Source organism: Rhinolophus hipposideros, assembly GCF_964194185.1.
Source record: "Rhinolophus hipposideros genome assembly, chromosome: X".
In the NCBI taxonomy this organism is placed as follows: domain Eukaryota; kingdom Metazoa; phylum Chordata; class Mammalia; order Chiroptera; family Rhinolophidae; genus Rhinolophus; species Rhinolophus hipposideros.
The window spans coordinates 112284688-112305072 of record NC_138046.1 but is presented as its reverse complement, the minus strand read 5'-3'; the positions used below and the strand labels follow the sequence as shown (position 1 = coordinate 112305072).

The following is a 20385-nucleotide window of genomic DNA, read 5'->3' as shown; positions in this document are numbered from 1 at the left end:
TATCTATGGCTCCATGGGTGTTCCTTTTTGGCCTCACCATATCCTGCGTTCTTATGTGGGGAGCGGGAGCTGAGACCCTGCGTGACACCCTGCATGACACATGGCACGGCGAGCAGAGTGTGGTGTCCGCCGAAACTCTCCATAATGTAATGGAGCAGTTTATAGGTATGAAAGCTCAGTTTCAGAAAGGCCGTGAGAAGCTGCGCCAGGAACGGCAGGCGCAGTCTGCCTGGGAGACTCGAGCCTCCAGATGGCACAGTCACTATTCTTACTGCCCTTCAGCCACTCACCCCCAGGGATACACCTGGAATGGAACGAGTAGATTTTCTCCTTGCAGTGAAGGAGAACGCACACCTTGGGGCACCATGGGGGCATCGCAGCAAGAGGTTGTCAGAAAAGACCACACACAGGATTGGGCCTGTATCAGGTACTTTTGGACCAGATGCTATCAGAAAGCAGAGGTAATTCCACGATTGGGTGTCTTAATAAATCTCACCTGGAAGCAGGGATGACTAGACAGGCTGTGATGAGTAAAGTAGCAGCAGTCACTCATTAGCTAAGATGGGGGAATGTTTGGTGATATTTGTGGTTTGGACAAGGTTCATGCTTTGTCCGTGTTCCGACATGGTTCCGACTGAGTGGTCTTGTTTTTGTCTTGTCCCATCCTGGTCACAGAGTGGCCTTGTCAGACGTTGGTGTTCTGGGGAATTGCTTATGTTCAACAAGAAAATGCCTGGCCAGTTTCCGGATGGATGGTCGGGGCTGCTTTTCTCTGTCTTAAGCCTCCTTTTTGGCCAAGAGTGGATGAGGTCTGTCCAGAGGACATCCACGATATCCACATTTTTGTCATTGCCAAGATTTTGTTGATTAGGAAGTTGCTTCTGGAATGCAGGCTATAGTTGGGTAAGTCCTGCTTTTTTGTTGCAGGATTCTGGCAATTCCCAGAAACTGTAACAAGTAATTCCCACAAAGTGATTATTTGTCCTGTAACAGGCTTTGAAACCAGGGGCCTAGATTATAAAACCCAGGCAATGAGAACACGCAAATAGGCACTCATAGCCCAGTTGGAGATGTTTAAAGAAGCCTCAAGCCCGTGGTTCCTGTATATGTCCTACCTTTAACAATCTTGCCAGGATTGTGTCATGGGTAGGTGATATATGCATTGAGAACATCCTTACAATAACTCCTAAAACTACCCCAACGTCAGTTCCATTCGAGGCCCACTTATCTCTGATGTTTTGCTAACATCATGAAGCATTTTTGTTAAAATTCCACTTTTGTTATGGATATCTGATTAGTTCATGGCAAAGCAGCTCAAGAATTTTCATCTCTGTCTATTTTGAACCTTGCAGAAGCAAGGTGAGGCACTAGCACTGGTCACTGCTTCCTGCGCAGCAGGACACAAGCTGCTGAGCAGGACTGGCTACATAATTGACAGGCCCAATGCAAAACAAAGACACTGGGCTCCTGGTTCAAAAATTAAGAATTTTGGGCGGCCGGTTAGGTCAGTTGGTTGGAGCGGGATGCTCGTAGCATCAGGTTTGCCAGTTCGAGCCTCGCACGGGCCAGTGTGAGCTGCGCCCTCCACAACTAGATTGGGACAACTGCTTGACTTGGAGCCGATGGGTCCTGAAAAAACACATTTAAAATAAATAAAAGTTAAAAAAAAAATTATTAAGAATTTCAAGACAGTGAGAGTAGAGCATTAAACCAAGTGCAGGGCTCTTTTGAACCCTTGCCCGTGCCACTGCACAGGTTATCTGCACCAGAGGTCCACCCTGCTGCTGAGTGGGAAGAGGTACTCTTGAGACCTGTGGAGCTCCACTGCCCCTGCAGTGTGGCTGAGGACAACTTACAGTTCCAGTGACCTAAGTCCACAGGAATGGCAAGAACTGGAGACTGTCCCAGGAAGAAAGCAGGAGCTGCAGTCTGAAGTATAGAGATTGAAGGTTGAGATAACAGAGTAGCTAAGGAAATTGAGAACCTGGGAACCACAGAAGGAAAAACATGCAGAACAGCAAACAAGTGGCTGAGAGTACTAGGAAAAAATTAATGCAGGTACTAAAAAGTGGATCCAGTTCTTAACAAGATGGTTTATTGAAGAACACTTGTGAAGACATTACCCAGTGCTTGGAGAAAGGTGAAGGACTCAGCAAAACAGCACTAGGGGCTGCCTGCAGGAAACATGACTTTATCTAGGTTCTGCTTTTGTGAAGGTACGTGAGTTCACTGATCTAAACTTTGTCCAGCTAGTACAGTAATTCCCGTGGAGCTTCTGAATGCCGAGAGAGGTACAAAAGACTGACGGGATGATGGAGGCATTTGCCCAGTGATATTGTTAGTGTAATAAAGGAGGGCTTTAATGTACAGACATTGAGTGTTCTCTCTTTGGCACACCTTGAACACTAGCCGTAATCCTAAAGTCAAAGACAAGAGCACAGCGTAAAGGTTCACTGCCAAGAATAGAGCCACGAGTGATGGAGGAGCAGCTCTAGAATCTGTAATTTCCCAAATCAACATTAACAACGTTAACCCTCACTTGCTTCTCATCCCATTCCCACTTTGTTTGAAAATGTAGGTAATCTAAATGCCCAGGAGCTTCTCATTCGGTCCTGAAATGCATGGCCAACCCTTGCTAGTAATAATGGTAGTAATAATTCTAATGGATTTAACTGTAGCGTTTGTAGAGTTAAGAAAAATGCGGCAGTACAGTACTTTTAGACTACAGGGTGGATCCTAGCATTTTATTTTCTTGACTTGGCCAGGAAATAAGAGGGGCCTTGGCTTGGGGGGTTGGTCTCGGGGGAAGCACAGGGGGTGGGCTCCCCCCGGAAGTCGTGCTGCGCTGTTTAAACCTAAGGTGACCTAACGGATGGCTGGAGCGCCCGCCCGATCCTAGGCGCAGGGCGCGGCCATTGGTGACGCACGCCAGGGAGCACGGCGCCCACGTTTCCACCATTGCATTAGCGAGGCCTCACCCCCCTGCGCTCTAAGTTCGGGGCTGCGGGCATCCGCGCTTCCTCCCTCCCGGAGGCGGGCCCAACCCCGCCCCTGCGCCCCGGGTGGCTCCCGGCGGTCCCTCCCTCCTCCTATCCTCTGCTTCCGCGGCGCGGCGCAGTCCCCACTGGCCGCAGCCTGACCCGCCGCACGGCCCCTCAGTCTCCCGTGGCCGCCTCCCCCAGGCATGGCCCAGGGCCTCGCCTCACTATGGCAGCAGCACGGCACAGCACGCTCGACTTCATGCTCGGCGCCAAAGGTGAGGGCGCGCGGCCACCACCTGCCCGGCAGCCCCCGCCGCCCAGAGGGCTGGGGCCGGCGGGCGCCGGGCGGGGCGCACGCCGCCGGCTGAACAATGCGCGCTGCGGGACCGCGTGCACCGGCGGCCGGGCGGAGGCCGCGCTCTAGTTCGCGCCGCGCTCCGTCCCGGCCGCACCGTGGGGCTTGGGGGGGCCGCGCTGGGTCCCCCTCCCAGCGGAGCCGCCCTTCGGGTCCCAGGTCGTCCACTCGCGCACCACGCGGGCTTGACTGCCCCCGCCGGGGTCCCCTTCGCGCTGCCCGGCGCGGGGGGAACACCCCCCTCCACGTTCGCGGCCCCCCCATAGGACCGGAGTGCACGGGCGGCGGCAGAGCGAGGTGTGGTTCGCGCGGGGCCGCCCGCGTGACCTTTTCCCATTTTCCGAGGCGGGTAAATCGCCCTCGGGGACGGGGGCTCCCCTCGCGGGAGCTCGGGCTGAGAAAGGACCGCGCCGCGCTTGCAGAATTCTTAGGCGGCTGCGTAGGAGACGATCGCCCGGAAAGGGACGGGGGACGGGAAAAGGAAACGATTATTATTATTATGGGGGTGGGGGATGAAGTCTGGGCACGGGAACCACAACTCTCGGCATCGGGGAGGCTCGGAAAACTGAGGCGACATGAACAGTGGGCTCGGGAAGTTGGAACTGTGTGCGGGAATTATGGGGGGGAGGGGTATTTTGCATGCTTTATGGGTGCTTATAAGTGGGGGAGGGGTAGGACTGCGGGTCTTTTCTGGTGGCTTTTTAACGTACGAGTGCTGCAGACTTGAATCTGCGCGTTCCGTACGTCCCACTTGGAGCATCTCGTCCACATCCTGCTTTTTCCTTGAATTAGATGGATCAGCCTTTTTTGTTATTTAAAACACTGACTTTCTCTTCCCGTTTTTGAACTTAGGAGTACTTACTTTGCATTTTCTCCCCCAAACTTAAAGGATCTCCGGAGGCACAGACTTAATAAAAAGACTGAGGATTGGAGCAAGATCTAGGTTTGCGCCCTGTCTTGATTGGCTCTGCACGTGATTTGGCCTTATTTCTCAGCCTCAGTCTCATATTCCCTGTGGTTAAAAAGGAGGGAGGGAAGAACAGTGAACACTTCATAGGACTTTTAATGTTAAGGGAGTTGTAGAATACTACAAGGTTGTTGAGTAATATCAATGTATTTGGGTGGTCGGGAAGTGATTTGGAGAAAACAAAGCATTTTTTAGTTTCCACATTTCTTAGGTGAGGATGGAGGGAAGGGAGACTGCTGGGAAGAATATGGAGAAAAAGTGGGGCTTGGGGCTTGCAGTTAGTGGGGTGTGAGATAGCTTAAGGTTTTATTGAATTACCCTGCTAGTTAAAGCTGGTATTGGTCAGTGAAGGGTCTAGGATACTCAATTATAGAGGTGAGGGTGAGGCTTGAAGGAATAGTGGTTCAAAGTCACCTAGCTGCTAAGAGGTGAGTCTAGGAAGGGACCCTGGTGGTAAGCACCTGTGAACACTCACCTGTACTTAGCATGAAATTTTAGAGTGTAAGGAGGCCCAAGGATTCTGGCACTTTTCTCAGTCTGAGTGTCCTTCCCTTAACCCTTAAACAGCTTTCAACTTAATTCAGGTGTTGCCTGTTGAAAGGATGGCATGCAATGGGCTGCTTCTGTGTTCTGTTGTAAAAGTGGGGGGAAACCTTCACATAAGTATGAAGAAAAAAACAAGAGAACTTGAACACTTTGAACTGGCACTAGCCAGCAATGGAGACAGAACCATGGACGTGCAGTTTGGGAGGGAGCAGGAGAACCTGGCAGGTTCAGAGTTAGCAAGGTGTGGAAGTGACATCTAACTTTAGTTGTGTGAAGAGAAAGTAAAAAAAGATTGAGAATTCCCAGCTATTCTTAATTCCCAGCCTGCTAATCTTAAAAGTTTTGATGACAAGGTAAAGAACATTCTAGAAAGAAATAACACTAAGGAGGGGGATATGTACCTACGCATCTATGTTATAATAGATCTTGCGTCCCTACAAAAGTGTTTTGGGAGTAAGATAAGTTTGATTCTTACTGTATTCCCCCCCCCCATTTGATTTGGGGGGAGGCATGTCACCCTCACTTGTCAGTAGCCATCCACACTTTGTAAAATAAGAGGATCTGGCTAGACTAGGCTCTTCTAGGTTCTTTTGGTTTTCAATAGGGGGCACTTTGTGAGAAACCTGCCACCTGTGAGGTCTCCAAAAACATTTATTTTAATTGGTAATAATGAGTCAAAAACCATTACTCTTGGCATGAGTATTGGATGTGACTCAAGGGTGAGTCAAATGCCTGTGGAGCCTGGATTCGTGTTCTTTTTCCCATTTGTCAGTAATCCTTCCTAATGCAGTTCTGTGATGTGATTTTAATGGAATTAAATTTGAAACCGCTATGTTATTATATTGTGATTCCATAGAACTTAGTTACCCATGCAATCCTGCTAATACCCAACAGTCACTGGGCCACTAAGGGCAATTATAAATTTGGTCTGGGTGGTGCCTGTTTAGTGTGCTGGCTGATGAGGTAACCCGGGAAATTTTAATTTTTGCTGAAAAAAAAAATCTCTGGTCACCTTGTAAGTGAACTATTGTACTCTGAGGACACTTGAGCCCAGAAAACATTTCGTGATTTCTCAACCTGAGTCTAACAAGAATAAACATGTCCTGTGTTTGTAGAGTTTAAGCCTCTCTGGGCTGGTGGAGGACACATGGTTTGTTTCTAGTCAAATGTGCTAGCCAGTGAGCATGCTGGATATACAGAGGTGAACGAGGTCTGTGTGGCCTCTGCCTGTCAGAGCATAGTCTATGCTGGCCAGTCAGTCCTGGAAAGGTCTAGCCATCTTCTTTTATATATATATACACACACACGCATATATATGTATGTTATTTTTTAGTTTTTTTATGTATTCCCCAGTGGGCCTTACATTTTATTGGGGAAGGGGAACAGGACTTTATTGGGGAACAGTGTGTACTTCCAGGACTTTTTTTCCAAGTCAAGTTGTTGTTCTTTCAGTCTTAGTTGTGGAGGGCGCAGCTCAGCTCCAGGTCCAGTTGCCGTTACTAGTTGCAGGGGGCGCAGCCCACCATCCCTTGTGGGAGTCAAGGAATCAAACCGGCAACCTTGTGGTTGAGAGGACGCGCTCCAACCGACTGAGCCATCTGGCCACCCTAGCCATCTTCCTTTTGATGTCCTTGTCTTCTGGGCTGGGAGCATCTTTGAAGGCAGATCTCCAGGATGTGTATCCTGGACACAGTTGCGGAACATCATTGATGTCTGATAAGTGCTGCTTAAATGGATCCGATTGATGTTATGGTAAAGGTGCAAAGCTAGTTCTGTCTGTCTTTAGGACCACTGATCTATGCTTTTCTATATAGTAGGGAAGCAAAGTGACTGTGTCACTCAAATTCACCAATTCGCTTCACAACAAAAATCTTGTTTAATAAGAACAGAAGGCTGCTTGGCAATTTTGGGCTTATTGGAAAGGTTTAGGGAAGGAGTTTCTTCAATTTCTTTGTGCCTTGACACTCATCAGGGAAGCAAGCCTGTGGAGTTCTTCTCAGAATAAGAATTTTAAATGTGTAAAATAATTCAGTTATTTAAAATGCACATAGCCAATTAACCCCAAATATGTGGCATAGTAATCTGTGCTTCTTTAATAACAAACAACATGATCTAGCAGCAAGCCTAATAACTTTAATAATTTTGAAGTAGACCTGAGAAAATGGGTATTTCAGCTGTGATGTGATAAGAAAAAGCTGTGATTTTATAGTGACCGTGGCCAGGTATAGTTGATAATGTGGTTTGACGAGCATACTTGAAGAAAATGCTATATTTCAGTTAGTAAACATAAGGATATATATTTTTTCCATCCAAGTTCAAAGACCCCGGAATTGTATTCAGTGGCCCTTTAGGAACTTATGGATCCTAGGCTTGGACCCCCTAGGAGCTGGAAAGAGAACTGGGACTGCCATTTCTGTGTATTGTTTTTTTAGGAGGAGTAGGTTTCCACCTACAGCCAGAGCTGTAAGCAGATGTTCCTGGTTCTTCAAAACAACTCTTGGAAAATGTAAAAGCTGGTGTTTATCAAATGTCTCCTGGGCTAGGCATTGCCCTAAGCACATGACATGTTATTTTACCTGATCTGGATGGTAGGTCCTGTTATCCCCATTTTAAAGATGAATAAATAGGCCCATTGCAGTTTTTCACCTTATGAGTGGGGTGAGTAGCTGGGATTCACAGTCATGTCTGTTTGATTCCAGAGCCTTTGTTAATTCAGCAGCTGCGAATTCTCTCAGCATAGGGCAGTGATTCTGAAAAGCCCGCTCTCTCTCCACTCATCCCCTCCCCCAGAACGTTTGGTAATATCTGGAGACATTTTTGGTTGTCACACCTGGGATATTACTAGCATCCAGTAGACCAGGGGTGTTATTAAACATCCTAGAGTACACAGGACAGCCCCCACAACATTGGGAGCTCAAAATGTCAGTAGTGCTGGGGTAAAGAAACCCCAGTGTAAGATGACAAATTATCAGCAAAATTCCCCTGGTCCTTTTTGGAAGTCTTCATTATGCACAAATCAATAGGTACGGAGGGAGGATGGCTTCCTTCAAAGTTTGCACTGGGGTTGGTTAGCACATGGCATGGCCAGCTCTTCCATTTCAATTGAGGTTGTGGCTTCAGGTGACCGTCCGTAATTTCCTGAACCTTTGGCCCATCCCCCAGGCTCCCACTCTTCCATGCATTTGTTGAGCTGCTTTCTGCTGGAAGCATATTTGTTTCAGGTGTTTCACATTATATTTTTTTTAATTTTCAGCTTTATTTAGATATAAATGACAAATAATTGTTTATATTTAAGGTATTTTGATATTTTGATATTTGGTACTTTGATATTTTGATATTTTGATATATTGTATACATTGTGACATAACGACTATAATCAAGCTATTAACATATCAATAATCACAGTTATGGTAACTGGGTAATTCTTTCCCTCCCTTCTCTCCTCTTTTTTTAAAATTACTTTTCAATTACAGTTGACATACAATATTATTTTAGTTTCAGGTGTACAACGCAGTCATTAGACATTTATGTAACTCACATCTTCATGTGTTTTAAATAGCTGTAACTATAAGCTTAAAACCTAAACAATCCAGTTTTAATTGCATGTAGTGTTTTTGTTGTTCAAGAGTAGAAGAAGCTTTTCCCTAATCTTTCAGCACTGTCATTATCCCAGTTCAGCACAGTGATAAACAATTCACACCCCCACTTTAACAGTGAAGCCTGGGGTGGGGGGCTGGTGACTGGGAGTGGAAAAAAACCGCCTGCTTGGGCCCCACTCTAGATTGACGGAATCACAGTCTGGGAGAGGAAAGAGTTCCCAGAATTTGCATTTTAAAACCAGTTTTATCCCAGTAATTCTGTTGCTGATTAAGTCTGAGAACCACTATAATAGGATTCTCATTAAAAACTGAAAAGCCTTTGGGGGCGGCACCTACCCACCCCTGCCCCAATCTTCAAGTCATTAAGTCCCTACACACTCAAATTCCTTGCTCACCTTTTCCCTGGCTACATTTCTTGGCCACAATCTCTTTGTCTCCATTTTTGGGAAGGGCTGGATCATCAGAACTCAACAGATAGCTCCCCTTTTCCCAGTTTAAAATCTTCTGTGGATCCTCCAAATTGCCCTCTGGGTAAAGCTGAGCTCCTTATCGGCATTTGCAAGGTGTATTTCTACCCAGTTTTTGCTCAACACACTTGAGTTTCACACTCCTTGTGCTTCCAAGTAGCCAGGAGGTTCCTGGACAGAATTGAACAACTTTGGGAAGACATTTTTTGACCTTTAGGTATTCTCTGGTACCTTAATTGTATTTTAAAATGTCGTAGGACTACTAGGAGGAGGTCCTCATTGGAGTCTGCCTTCATTCAGGATGCTCTTTTGCTGTGTTGGGATTTTTTTTTTCTGTAAATCCCATTCCCCTAACTGCAATAGATTCTTGTTTTTTTTTATTTTTTAAATTAAAATTTTTTTTTTTTTTAATCTAGGAAGGGGAACAGGACTTTATTGGGGAACAGTGTGTACTTCCAGGCCTTTTTTCCAAGTCAAGTGTCCAGTTGCAGTTGCTAGTTGCAGGGGGCACAGCCCACCATCCCTTGCGGGAGTCGAACCAGCAACCTTGTGGTTGAGAGCCCGTACTCCAACCAACTGAGCCATCCGAGAGCTCAGCGGCAGCTCAGCTCAAGGTGCCGTGTTCAATCTTAGTTGCAGGGGGCAGAGCCCACCATCCCTTGCGGGACTTGAGGAATTGAACTGGTGACCTTGTGGTTGAGAGCCCACTGGCTCATGTGGAATCGAACCAGCAGCCTTCGGAGTTAGGAGCATGGAGCTCTAACCGCCTGAGCCACTGGGCCGGCCCCTGCAATAGATTCTTAATTGAACTTGATCATACTCTTTTTGAATCCAAGCTGAAGAATTGCACATTGCTGGGAATTCGTTTTATGAGCTTGCCATTAAAAATTTGTATAAACCATGATTCATTTTAGAGTATAGTTCTAAAGTTATACTCACTTCTTTAAATATAGAGAGGTCTTTTATGGTAAAATTAGTTTGTGCAAGTTCTTACTTGGTAGTTCTCTGTTTTACATGCTTTGGAAGGGATAACAGCTGTTTAAGACATTGACTCCATAATCCAGGCATTAGGAATGATCCCCACCTCTGCTAACAAGAGAGGTACTTTTCCCAGTAATCTGAAGCCCTGCACGTTATGTTTCTGAAGGAGAGTGTTTTCCAGTTTCATAAGCAACCCGGAGACAACATACCTTGTGGTTTTTTTGAGGGGGCAAGCCGGTTTTGTTTTGCAGTGGAGGAGTGACCAATTTGGAATCTTTGCATCCCCTCACTTGTATAATGAAATTGGCCATGTTTGAATCAGCACTTGCAGGCCGTTGCTACCTTCTTGGGAGATAGACGGAAGGGCTGTGGTCTCAGAAAAGTTAGAGCTTTTGGGGTTGGGTTTGGTACCCAGACAAGGCTTTATGATTTGAATTGAGACCACCATGGTTATACTAAGCTTTGGTAAGTGAGGATTAGTTAGAAAGTTACTGGATTGTGGTTGGGTGTCTGTTTAAAAATGTGTTCAATAAAGCTTTTATTGAGTTTAGTTTTTGGAGTCAGGATATTCCAGGCATTTGAATCCACCATTTCACTGCAGTTGTAACCCAAGCCTGCTGGTGTGCGCTGCGGCTCCAACCACCATTTCATGGTAGTTTAATTACAGGCTCAGTTCTTTCAAGAAGTTGGGAAACCTCCTCAATTGAATCTGCAAACCAAGTATGTAAACCATTGCACAAATGCTCTTTTAAATCCTTACAACTAGGCACTTTTCCAGACCCCAGGAAAAACAACTCTGGGGCCCTCCGTTGTGGTGGGCCTGGATTTCATTAAACTGATACTATCATCTGTGTTCCGGAAGGAGCCACTGAGCTAGTGCACACTTGTGAGCAAATGCATTTATGTGCTAAGCCGCAGACTCAGAAGGAGCTGTTAAGAGCCGGCAGCAGGTAGCATGTTCTAGATTCCTGAGCTGACTTGACCCTCTGGGTAGTTTCACATGCACCTTCATTTCTCCCTCTGCATGAAGGCGTTAATGATATCAAAATGCCACACACTGGGTGAGTGGGATGTCCAATAAAATGTTTGGAAGAGTGTCAGATGATACATAGAATACTTAACACTAAATTGCAGTACTTAGGGCTGAGTACTTTGAAATTGTGCCAGTGGATAAAGATGCTCACTTATAAAGAGGTGTGAATTGAACCGACTGATAGATAAGGAAAGTTCTGCTGGCAAAAGCAAGAGGCAGAAAATAATGGGTTGGCACGTGATTTGAAGGCTGGTCTACTTTACATAAAGGAACTCTTTGAGTTAGTAAAGCAGAATTTTTAAAAGACACTGATTTTGGAAATAACACTTCCATGAATTTGTGTTGCATGATTCCATTTTCCATAGAATGGAAATTTCCCCAGTGAGAATCCTGACCAATTCCTAGAGCACTTATATTTCACCAAATTGTTGCTTCTGAAGGAGTATAGATTACAGTGGTCAAGCAAGATTGATGTGATAAGGGAGCATTCTGAATTTCTAGACATGAATATAGAATGTATCTCAAACTTGGCTCAACATGGAACCCTTGGAGTATTTTTCAGGATTGGTACCTTGGATCATGCTTTGGGAAACAGTAATGGTGTAGGTTTAGAAATGGTTTAACACTGAATCTTTGAACTGCATAATGCTGCAGCTGAGTGGTCCAGTTGGTTTGGGGGTTTTGAGGAAGAGGTTTGTGGGCTGGCTTGTCCAAGTGTTTGATGCTGCTACATGGAGTTTGTCTAGGTTGGAGAGAGAGAGAAAGAAAAGCGCTTACCATCAGCTGATTCCCTTTGATGTGATATGCAAGAATATGTTAGGATGACTTTTTTAAAACCGCATTTTGTGAATGTTAAAAATTGTTAATGGAGTTCCTGTGTGTATTTCTTTTCCTTTGAGTAAAGGATCTGGCAGTTTAATTGAAACTGCAGAGGCTGTTCAAATAATGGTGTATGCATTTGTCTTTATATATATATATATTGCTTTAAAAGCTATTTGCTCATTTTAGATTATGTATAGGGTATGGGGAAATATAAAGGAGGAACCCGAACTGAAATCTTATCACAAGTAGATAACCACTGCTGTTTTGGTGTATGGGACAAATGGCTTGTTCTTGTTGCAAATATAACTAAGGAAGGGAACACAATACCTTGATTAGAAGCGCTCATTTTTGGATCCTGGCTACTTGCTTGAGTTTGAATCCTGGCTCTACCGCTAACTAGCTGTGTGGCCTTGGGCACTGTCTTGACCTCTCTGCCTTACTACACTGGCTAGGCTTTCGTATTATTATGTTGAATAACAGCAGTGAGAGTGGACATCCTTGCCTCATTAGCTTTCAGTCTATTACATACCATTAAGTGCGATGCTAGCTGTAGGTTTTTGTACATGCTGTTTATCAAGTGGTGGGAGTCTCTATTACTATTTTTCTGTGTGTTTTTATTTTGGATGGGTGTTGAATTTTTGTCAAATACTTTGTTTGCATCAATTAATGTCGTGATTTTTTTTCTTTAGCCTATTAATAGGGTGCATTGCATTGATTTAAGAAAATACTCAACCAGCCTTGCATACCTGAATAAATCCCACTGGGTCATGGTATATAATTATTTTTATATATTGCTGAATTCTTACTTGTTAAGGACTTGCTAAGGATTTGTTAAAGATTTTTGTGTTTCTGTTCGTGAACGATAATGGTCTGGTCTGTAGGTTTCTTTTTGGACTGTTTTGGCCTTTGTGTTAGCATAATGGCTTCATGAAATGAATTGGGAGGAAGTCTTTCCTTTCTGTTTTCTGGAAGGGATTATGCAGAATTGGTGTTCGTTTTTTAAATATTTGGTAGAGTTCTCCAGTGAAATTATCTGAGTGTCAAGACTTTCTTTTTAGTTTTAAAATTACAGATTCAATTTCCTTAATATTTGTAGGGCTATTCGGATTATCTGTTTTATATTGGTGAGTTGTGATAGTTTGTGCTTTTTGAGGAATTGTTTCATTTCCTTTTTAAGTTGTCACATTTATTTGTGTAGAGTTGTTTGTAGGATTCCTTTATTATCCTTTCGGTGTCTGTAGGGTCTGTAATGATATCTTTTGTTTTATTCGTAATATTGTCAATTAGTGTCTTTTTTTTCTTTGACAATCTTGCTAGAGTTTGTTAATTTGATTATTTTCAGAGAAATAGCTTTTTGCTTCATTGATTTTTCTTTATAGTTTTTCTGTTTTCAATTTCCTTGATTTCTGCTGTTACCATTATTTCCTTCCTCTCCTTGCTTTGGGTTTTACTTTTTCTAGGTTCTTGAAGTGGGAGTGTAGATTAGTGATTTGAGACTAGTTTCATTCTCTAGTGTGGGGTTTCTGTTAGCTGCTAATGTCACTTCTATGTATTCCTAAAAAGCAGGCGTGCTAGTTATATAGGTTATTAGCTGTTTTCTGCCCACATTTAATAAGTTGCTAACTTGAATGTAGGAAATAATATTATTATTCTAGTCTCAAATTCTAACAATATGATTTCTGGAAATTCAGGTTGTAGAATTACAACTGAGTGTCCCTGTCTCTGTTATTTAGGAATATAGAGCTGAAAGCACCTTAGACCATGGGTCACCAAACTAAGGCCCTTGAACCAAATCCTGCTTTCTGACCTCTTGTAGTATGGCCCTCCAGCTAAGTATGACTTTTGCATTTTTAAAGGGTGGTGAAACACACAAACACATACGTTTGAGACACAGACCTGATTTGGCCTAGGAAGCCTGCAGTCTTTCCTGAGTGGCCCTTTACAGAACAAGTTTGCCCACCCCAGCCTTTAGACTGTCTAAGTCTGGTGGCTTGCTTCAGAGCCATGTGGAAAAATTTACAAGTACAGATTCCCAGGCCCCCACATGACCTTTTCCAAGTCTGGAATCCATCACTGCACTCGCCCCTCCCTGTGTCTGGGCAGTTATGACTTGTGTCCTTCATCTTTCATCTCTGCTGTTCTGCAGTCACACTCAGTTTTCCAGTGCCCCCTAGGTGCCGAGGGGTCTCCGTGGAAGGCCATTCCGCAGGGGGCAGGCCTGAATGGCTTCTCTGAGTCTGCCCTAGCCAAAGCCAGGGGAAGGGAAGGTGCCGCGGCCGCCTCGCGCAGCTCTGATGTAAAGGTGATTTTTGACATCACGAAGTCCAAATTGCTTTTTCCGTGGAAATGCTGTTCTGTTTGTGATTCTCAGCCTGACATAGAAGCTTGGGCAGAAACCCTAGAATTGTTTATACAAACGCGTATGGTAATAGGTCTGACCTGTAAGGGATTCTGCCCACTTCAAGTTAGTAGGAAGAGAACTGGGCATTCCTCATGTTGGTGAAGTGCTCCTGGATAATAAAAGTGGCCGTCACACAGTTTCTAGTTTGGGAAAGAATTCTTGTTCTCCTTCTGGGCGGAGCTGAAGGAAACCATTGCTGTCTGACCTCAGGCCAGCCTGAAACCTGTTCTCCTGCTGCTCTGTCAGATGAGGGGAAGAGGGAGGTGACAGGTGGCAGCTGGGACCCTTTTCACACCTCATGGTGGACTATGGACAGCAGTTTTGAACTAAAGGTAAGGGCTGGTCATTTTTCCTGGTTCAGGTGCCTTAAGTTTTCTCCTGTCCTGCAATCTCAAACTCTGTAAGTCCCCTCTTGCCACCTGGCTTTTCCCTTTTATGGTGCTGCTGGGCCTGCTTTAGCATCCCTCCTTTAACTTCTTCCTTTGGGGTGTCACGCAGCCCCCAGAGAGGGCTCTCTGTGGCCCTGACCTCTTATCCATGTCCTCTGCCTTGGCGGTCTTCCCTGCTCTCCTCCACAGCTCCGGCCCGAGTTTACTCCTTCCTCGTCTCTGAAAACACGTTCCTTGCTTCCATGGGGTCATAGGATGCCTTATGTTGCTCAAACGATTCCTTCTGGGAGGTCAGGTGGCCCCGTGTTCAGCATCTCATGACCAGAAACTTACTGTCCCCTCAAATGAAAGCCAGGTTTTGGCCTAGTCTCCCTTTCTGTGCTTTATAACTTGGTTCACCTCCCATGTGGGCGTCAGAACGAGAGTGCCCAGTTTGAGCCACTTGACAGCTTCACAGAGGTGCCACTCTATGCCAGCGGAGGCTTGTGGGGGAAATGGACTTAGCAAGAAGGGGGTACAATATTCATTAATGTTTGGGTTCTAAACTAAAGAGGGATTAGGATTGTGTCTCATAAATTATATTTTTATAAACCCTCCTTTAATTTCATAAGGCGATTGGTTCCTAGAGGAACTGGGTTGGTATTTGAAAGGAGAGCGAGCCTTCTGCCCTCTTTCAAGTAGGTGTTGGGGGCGGTGGGAAATGCCCCTTAACTGCTCTCCTGCAGTGGGAAAGGGAAGGCAGGGCGGTGAAATAATTAGCACGTTTGCAGTGAGCCAAGTGTACTGGAATGCGAGCTGTAAGTCGTTATTGTGGCTGGGACTGTAATCAGTCCCATATGGTTTTCCTTAATGCGTGTTTGCCTGAAAAGAGCTTGGGTGTTATGTCTGTGTTGTAGGGCTGTCAATCCAGCTCCAGTAGGTCTTTTTCTTCTTTTCTGTAGTTAATTTTTTCCTGGTTTGGCTACTCTTTTCTATGAATATCAGAAACCGTGCTCTGAAAATAAGAGCTTCAAATTGTTTGTCATTGGCCCTTTCTGTATTTTGAAGCATCATCTCGCTACTGTAAGTTGTTTTTTTGGAGGTATTATTGACATATACCATTGTTACTTTCAGGTGTATAACGTGATTTGATATTTGTATATATTGTAAAATGATAACCACAGTAAGTCTAATTAATATCCATCACCACACATAATTACAGTTTTTTCTTCTGATGAGAATTTTTAAGATTTACTCTTGTACCAACTTTCAAATATACAAGAGTATTATTAACTTTAGTACCCACACTGTACATCGTTGCTTTGATTGAACCGAGGCAGGTGCGCGTTAGTGTCAGGAAAGCCATCGCCAGCACCTGGGGCAGTGTCTGCACACACCCACCACCCAGACACTTGTTCCTCGGTGACTGGTGGGGATGGGTAGAGAAGACCGCTCCTTGAAGCCCCTTTAACCTGGTGCCTCGGGCCTGGTTGATTGAAGGGGATAAACGAACTGCTGGAACTTTCTGTTGCTTTGATTACCTCACAGTAACTGAGAATCTAAAAGTACAGCTCTTGTGTTTGGATGTGTTGGGACACTTTACTGAGCTGTGACTCACACGTCAGTTCCCTTATGTAAAGTATACTGATTTTCAGTACACTCGGCCTTCCTCGTCTATGGACTCAATCAAGTGCAGATAGAAAAATATTTGGAAAAAAGTTAACGTTGCTGACTGAACATGTACAGACTTTTTTCCTTGGCATTATTCCCCAAACAAGATAGTACAACAACTATTTACATAGCATTTATGTTGTACTAGGTGTTATTAGTAACCTAGAGATAATATAACGGATACGGGAGGAAGTGTATAGGTTATATATACGCTGTTTTATATAAGAGACTTGAGGTTATATACACTGTTTTATATAAGAGACTTGAGCATTCCTAGATTTGGGTATCCATGGGGGGGGGTCCTGGAACCAATCCCCCTTGGCTACCAAGGGATGGTTGTATGTTCAGACTTGTGCAATCATCACCACGATTTTAGAGTATTTTCATCACCCCAGACAGAAATCTGTACCCCTTAGCCATCACTCCCATTCCTCCTAGCCCCTGGCACCCACTAATTTGCTTTCTGCGTCTAGGGATTTGCTGTTTCTGTCCAGGTCATATAGATGGACTCATACAATATGTGGTCCTTTGAGACTGGCTCCTTTCCCTTAGCATCATGTCTTCAGCAGTCATCCATACTATAGCATGTGTCAGTACTCGGGTCTCCTATGGATGAATAATAGTTCGTGGTATGGATATGCCACATTTTGTTTATCCATTTATGGGCAGTTGAGGTGTTTCCACTTTTTGATTGTTATGAATCATGCTGCTCTGAACACTCCTGTTGGCTTGGGTTTTGTGTCATGGGATTAATCATGTTGCTGCTGTTATATAAAGAACTGGACGTGGGAATATAAAACCAAGCTGTTGAAGTAAGAGGGGCCTGAGGAAGCACCTGCTTGATCTTCACTTTAATCCCTGGGAATTCATTAGGCTTGTGCATGCCTGAGAAGTCTTCTGATGCACACAGACCCTTTGTTAACATTTTAAAAAGAATCTCAATATTTTTAAGGGTTAAGCTCTTTTGATTGGGAAATACGAAGACCCTTTCTGTATCACTTGATTCAGTAATCTGGACTCGCTGCTCGCCAACATTCATGTTTTTTTGTTTTGTTTTTTTTTTTAAAGATTTTATTGGGGAAGGGGAACAGGACTTTATTGGGGAACAGTGTGTACTTCCAGGACTTTTATCCAGGTCAAGTTGCTGTCCTTTCAGTCTTAGTTGTGGAGGGTGCAGCTCAGTTCCATGGCCAGTTGCCGTTGCTAGTTGCAGGGGGCGCAGCCCACCATCCCTTGCGGGAGTCGAACCGGCAACCTTGTGGTTGAGAGGACGTGCTCCAACCAACTGAGCCATCCGGGAGTTCAGCTCAAGGTGCCGTGTTCCATTTTAGTTGCAGGGGGCGCTCCCCACCGTCCCTTGTGGGACTTGAGGAATCGAACTGACAACCTTGTGGTTGAGAGGATGTGCTCCAACCAACTGAGCCATTCAGGAGCTCAGCGGCAGCTCAGCTCAAGGTGCCGTGTTTAATTTTTTTAGTTGCAGGGGACAGAGCCCACCATTCCTTGCGGGACTCGATGAGTTCAACTGGCAACCCTGTGGTGAGAGCCCACTGGCCCATGTGGGAATCGAACCGGCAGCCTTCGGAGTTAGGAGCATGGAGCTCCAACTGCCTGAGCCACCAGGTCGGCCCAACATTCATGTTTTTGATTACACCTAGAATGTCCTGAGTTCAAAAGATGATCTGGAGGGGGCTGTCGGGTAGCTCCATGGTTAGAGCGCTGTGCTCTTAACAAGGTTGCTGGTTCGATCCCCACATGGGCCACAGTGAGCTGCACCCTCCACAACTAGATTGAAACAGCTACTTGACTTGGAGCTGATGGGTCCTGGAAAAACACACTTAAGATAAATAAATTAATTAAAAAGAAAAAGATGATCTTGAACCCTCAGGCGGTTGTGGGCAAGTGTGTTGGATGAGAAGGAGCCCGTGAGGAATGCTATTTTCAGAGTGGAGCCAGTTGTGGTAGTGTCTCTGCAATCGATTTTTTAACTTGATATATAATTCACATGGAATACATTTGAGTGTACATTCTCTCAGTTTTGACCAGCACATATGGTTGTGTAACCACCACCACGGTCAAGATAGGCCATCTGAGTGGATTTTTAGAGCACATACTTGAATGACTTCAAACTGTATTGGAGTCCAGTTTCTCGTTTTCCCTCTTTTAGGTTTTTAGGGGATAATGAAGAAAACCAGAAAGCTGGTTTATATGGGAAGGGAACCAGTATCACCCAAACCTGGCTCTTAGGTGCTCTGACATCAGCATCTCGGGTTTGGGGAAAGGACGCCTGCATTTATGCTTCCCCTTGCAGTGAGCTGCACAGGGTCTGCTGTCAGCCAGTTTCTGGGCCCACCTCCTACAGAATCACCTCTGTGAAAGGAGGCGGTGAGGGAGTGGGGATGGACCCTGCCCACAGGAGGGCCCTCGGAGCTGTACTTAAAGGGGAAGTGTGCTGGTGGAGGCAGGGGAGTGAGGGTGCTGGGCTTTGGAAACATGGTCTGGGGAGTAGGAGGTGGGCAGGTTCGGCGAGGCTGGGCTTGGGGCCTCACCACTTGGGCATGGTGCAATGAGGGGATAATTAACTCCCCCCCCCCTGGAGCTTAAATAGTTTCTTGAGCTGTTAGACACGTAGGAGGCAAGCAAATTGAGGGTGGGGGACTTGACGGAATGTGCAGCCTGAGTAATTAAAGATATTCTTGATGAGAATAGAAATTCATCTCCTAATTTCATAAGCCAGGGCTTGCTTGAATGTGATCCAGAAAGCAGAAATGAACACAGCTGCAAATTGCCTGTTCCAACCCCCTAATTTCGCAGGAGACCAGCGCAGCTCTGGCCCATGGCTTGGGAGGCCATGGTGGTGTCTTGGCGCTGCCGAAGGGATGGTGGCCCGCATGGTGGGTTCGGGGTTGGGTAGCTTCAAGAAAGCCCTCATACCCTATATCCTGAGTTGCCTTCGTTGAAGTTTTTGAAGTTGAAAAATACTTCAAGGCACAAGTCAGGGTCATAGGTGGAAGGAGTCATGAGTTTTTCTGCCTGTCTGAGAATTGCTTGTTCTGGATGTGTGAGAATTGTTTATTTCCTGAGGGCAGCCTCTAATGGAATCCACTCTGTTGAAGGGGATTACAGTATTTGAACCTCTTCAAGCTGAAGAAGTGGGAATATAATTGAAGCGTGTTTCCCCACCTTTTTGCCAGGGTGCCTGGTGACTTAGGTTTTTATTCAACATGAATCACTCAACTTGTCAGGCTAATAAGGTTGGTGCTTACAGCTAATTTACTTAACTTCTGCATACATGGTTGCCCACCTGATGGATCAGTGATGAAATGGGAGTGACGGAAGGAATGAACACTGGGATAGGGTTCCTTAAAGGAACCCTGCAAAGTGGTGTGTAAGTGAGGGGTGTCCTGGCGGGTGAGTGTGGCTAGGGTAGAGAGGCCACAGGGGGGGATTTGTGGGAGAAACTTCAGCGGGACGGTTACAGGAGATCTTAGTGGGAAGTCTTAGTGCCCCGCACTAACTGTTGATGGGAGGGAGTAGGGAAGTGGAGCCTGGTTTTGACTTCAGACTAGTGATTGGGACAGTGGGGTGAGCAGTTGGGCGGGAGGCAGGGTCCAGCTGGATGGACAGATTGGGATTCATCCATCTGGAACCAATGGTCAAGGTCAGAAGAATGAAGTTTTCCTACAGAGGTCTATAAATGGATCCCTGGGAGAAAATAAGGCAGGGAGTTGAAACTTGGGCCTTTATTCCCCCCACCCCCATCCCCAGTTGCTTTCTTTTTAAGTTATTGTTGAATAAGCACATGAAGTGGATAGTGGTCTGGAAATGGGGCATTGAGTAGTCCAGTGGACCAAGGACACATTTTGCCCTGGAACACAGGTCGCTGTGGTACTGAGTACGTTAGATGGCTCTGAGTGGTTTGCTAGTCACACGCCATTCTTGCTTGGCAGAGGTTTTCTAAGAACTTCTGCCAAGCAGCATTTTATTATCCTAGTTTGGATTACCATGTCTACTTGAAAGGGGTGTGGTTATATGCCTTTTAGTATTTGAATCTACTTTTGAATTTTCTGATTAGTAGGCATTTTTCACATTGTTCCCAAATTTGAGTATGCTCGGACCCCAGGTTCGTCTTCATGTGCACTCGGATGTAGAGCATCTCCTTGTTCTCAAGGGATCTATCTGCCCCTGAGCAAT

General features: G+C 45.3%; 1 protein-coding gene across 5 annotated transcripts in view; it reads left to right on the top strand.

Moving 5' to 3' along the window:
* Positions 1 to 1939: 1939 nt before the first annotated feature.
* Positions 1940 to 20385, top strand: part of SMS (spermine synthase) — a 46172-nt gene continuing 27726 nt past the window's right edge. Inside the window, exon 1 of one of the 5 annotated variants that reach the window (XM_081043968.1) lies at positions 1940 to 2216. In XM_081043968.1, the coding sequence (XP_080900094.1) occupies positions 2186 to 2216 (31 nt within the window). In that variant the 5' untranslated portion in view covers positions 1940 to 2185. Of the gene's footprint in view, positions 2217 to 2925; positions 3257 to 3317; positions 3634 to 4089; positions 4280 to 14362; positions 14485 to 20385 lie in introns of those variants that run through there. The other 4 variants (XM_081043967.1, XM_081043969.1, XM_081043971.1 and 1 more) reach the window with 4 other exon arrangements.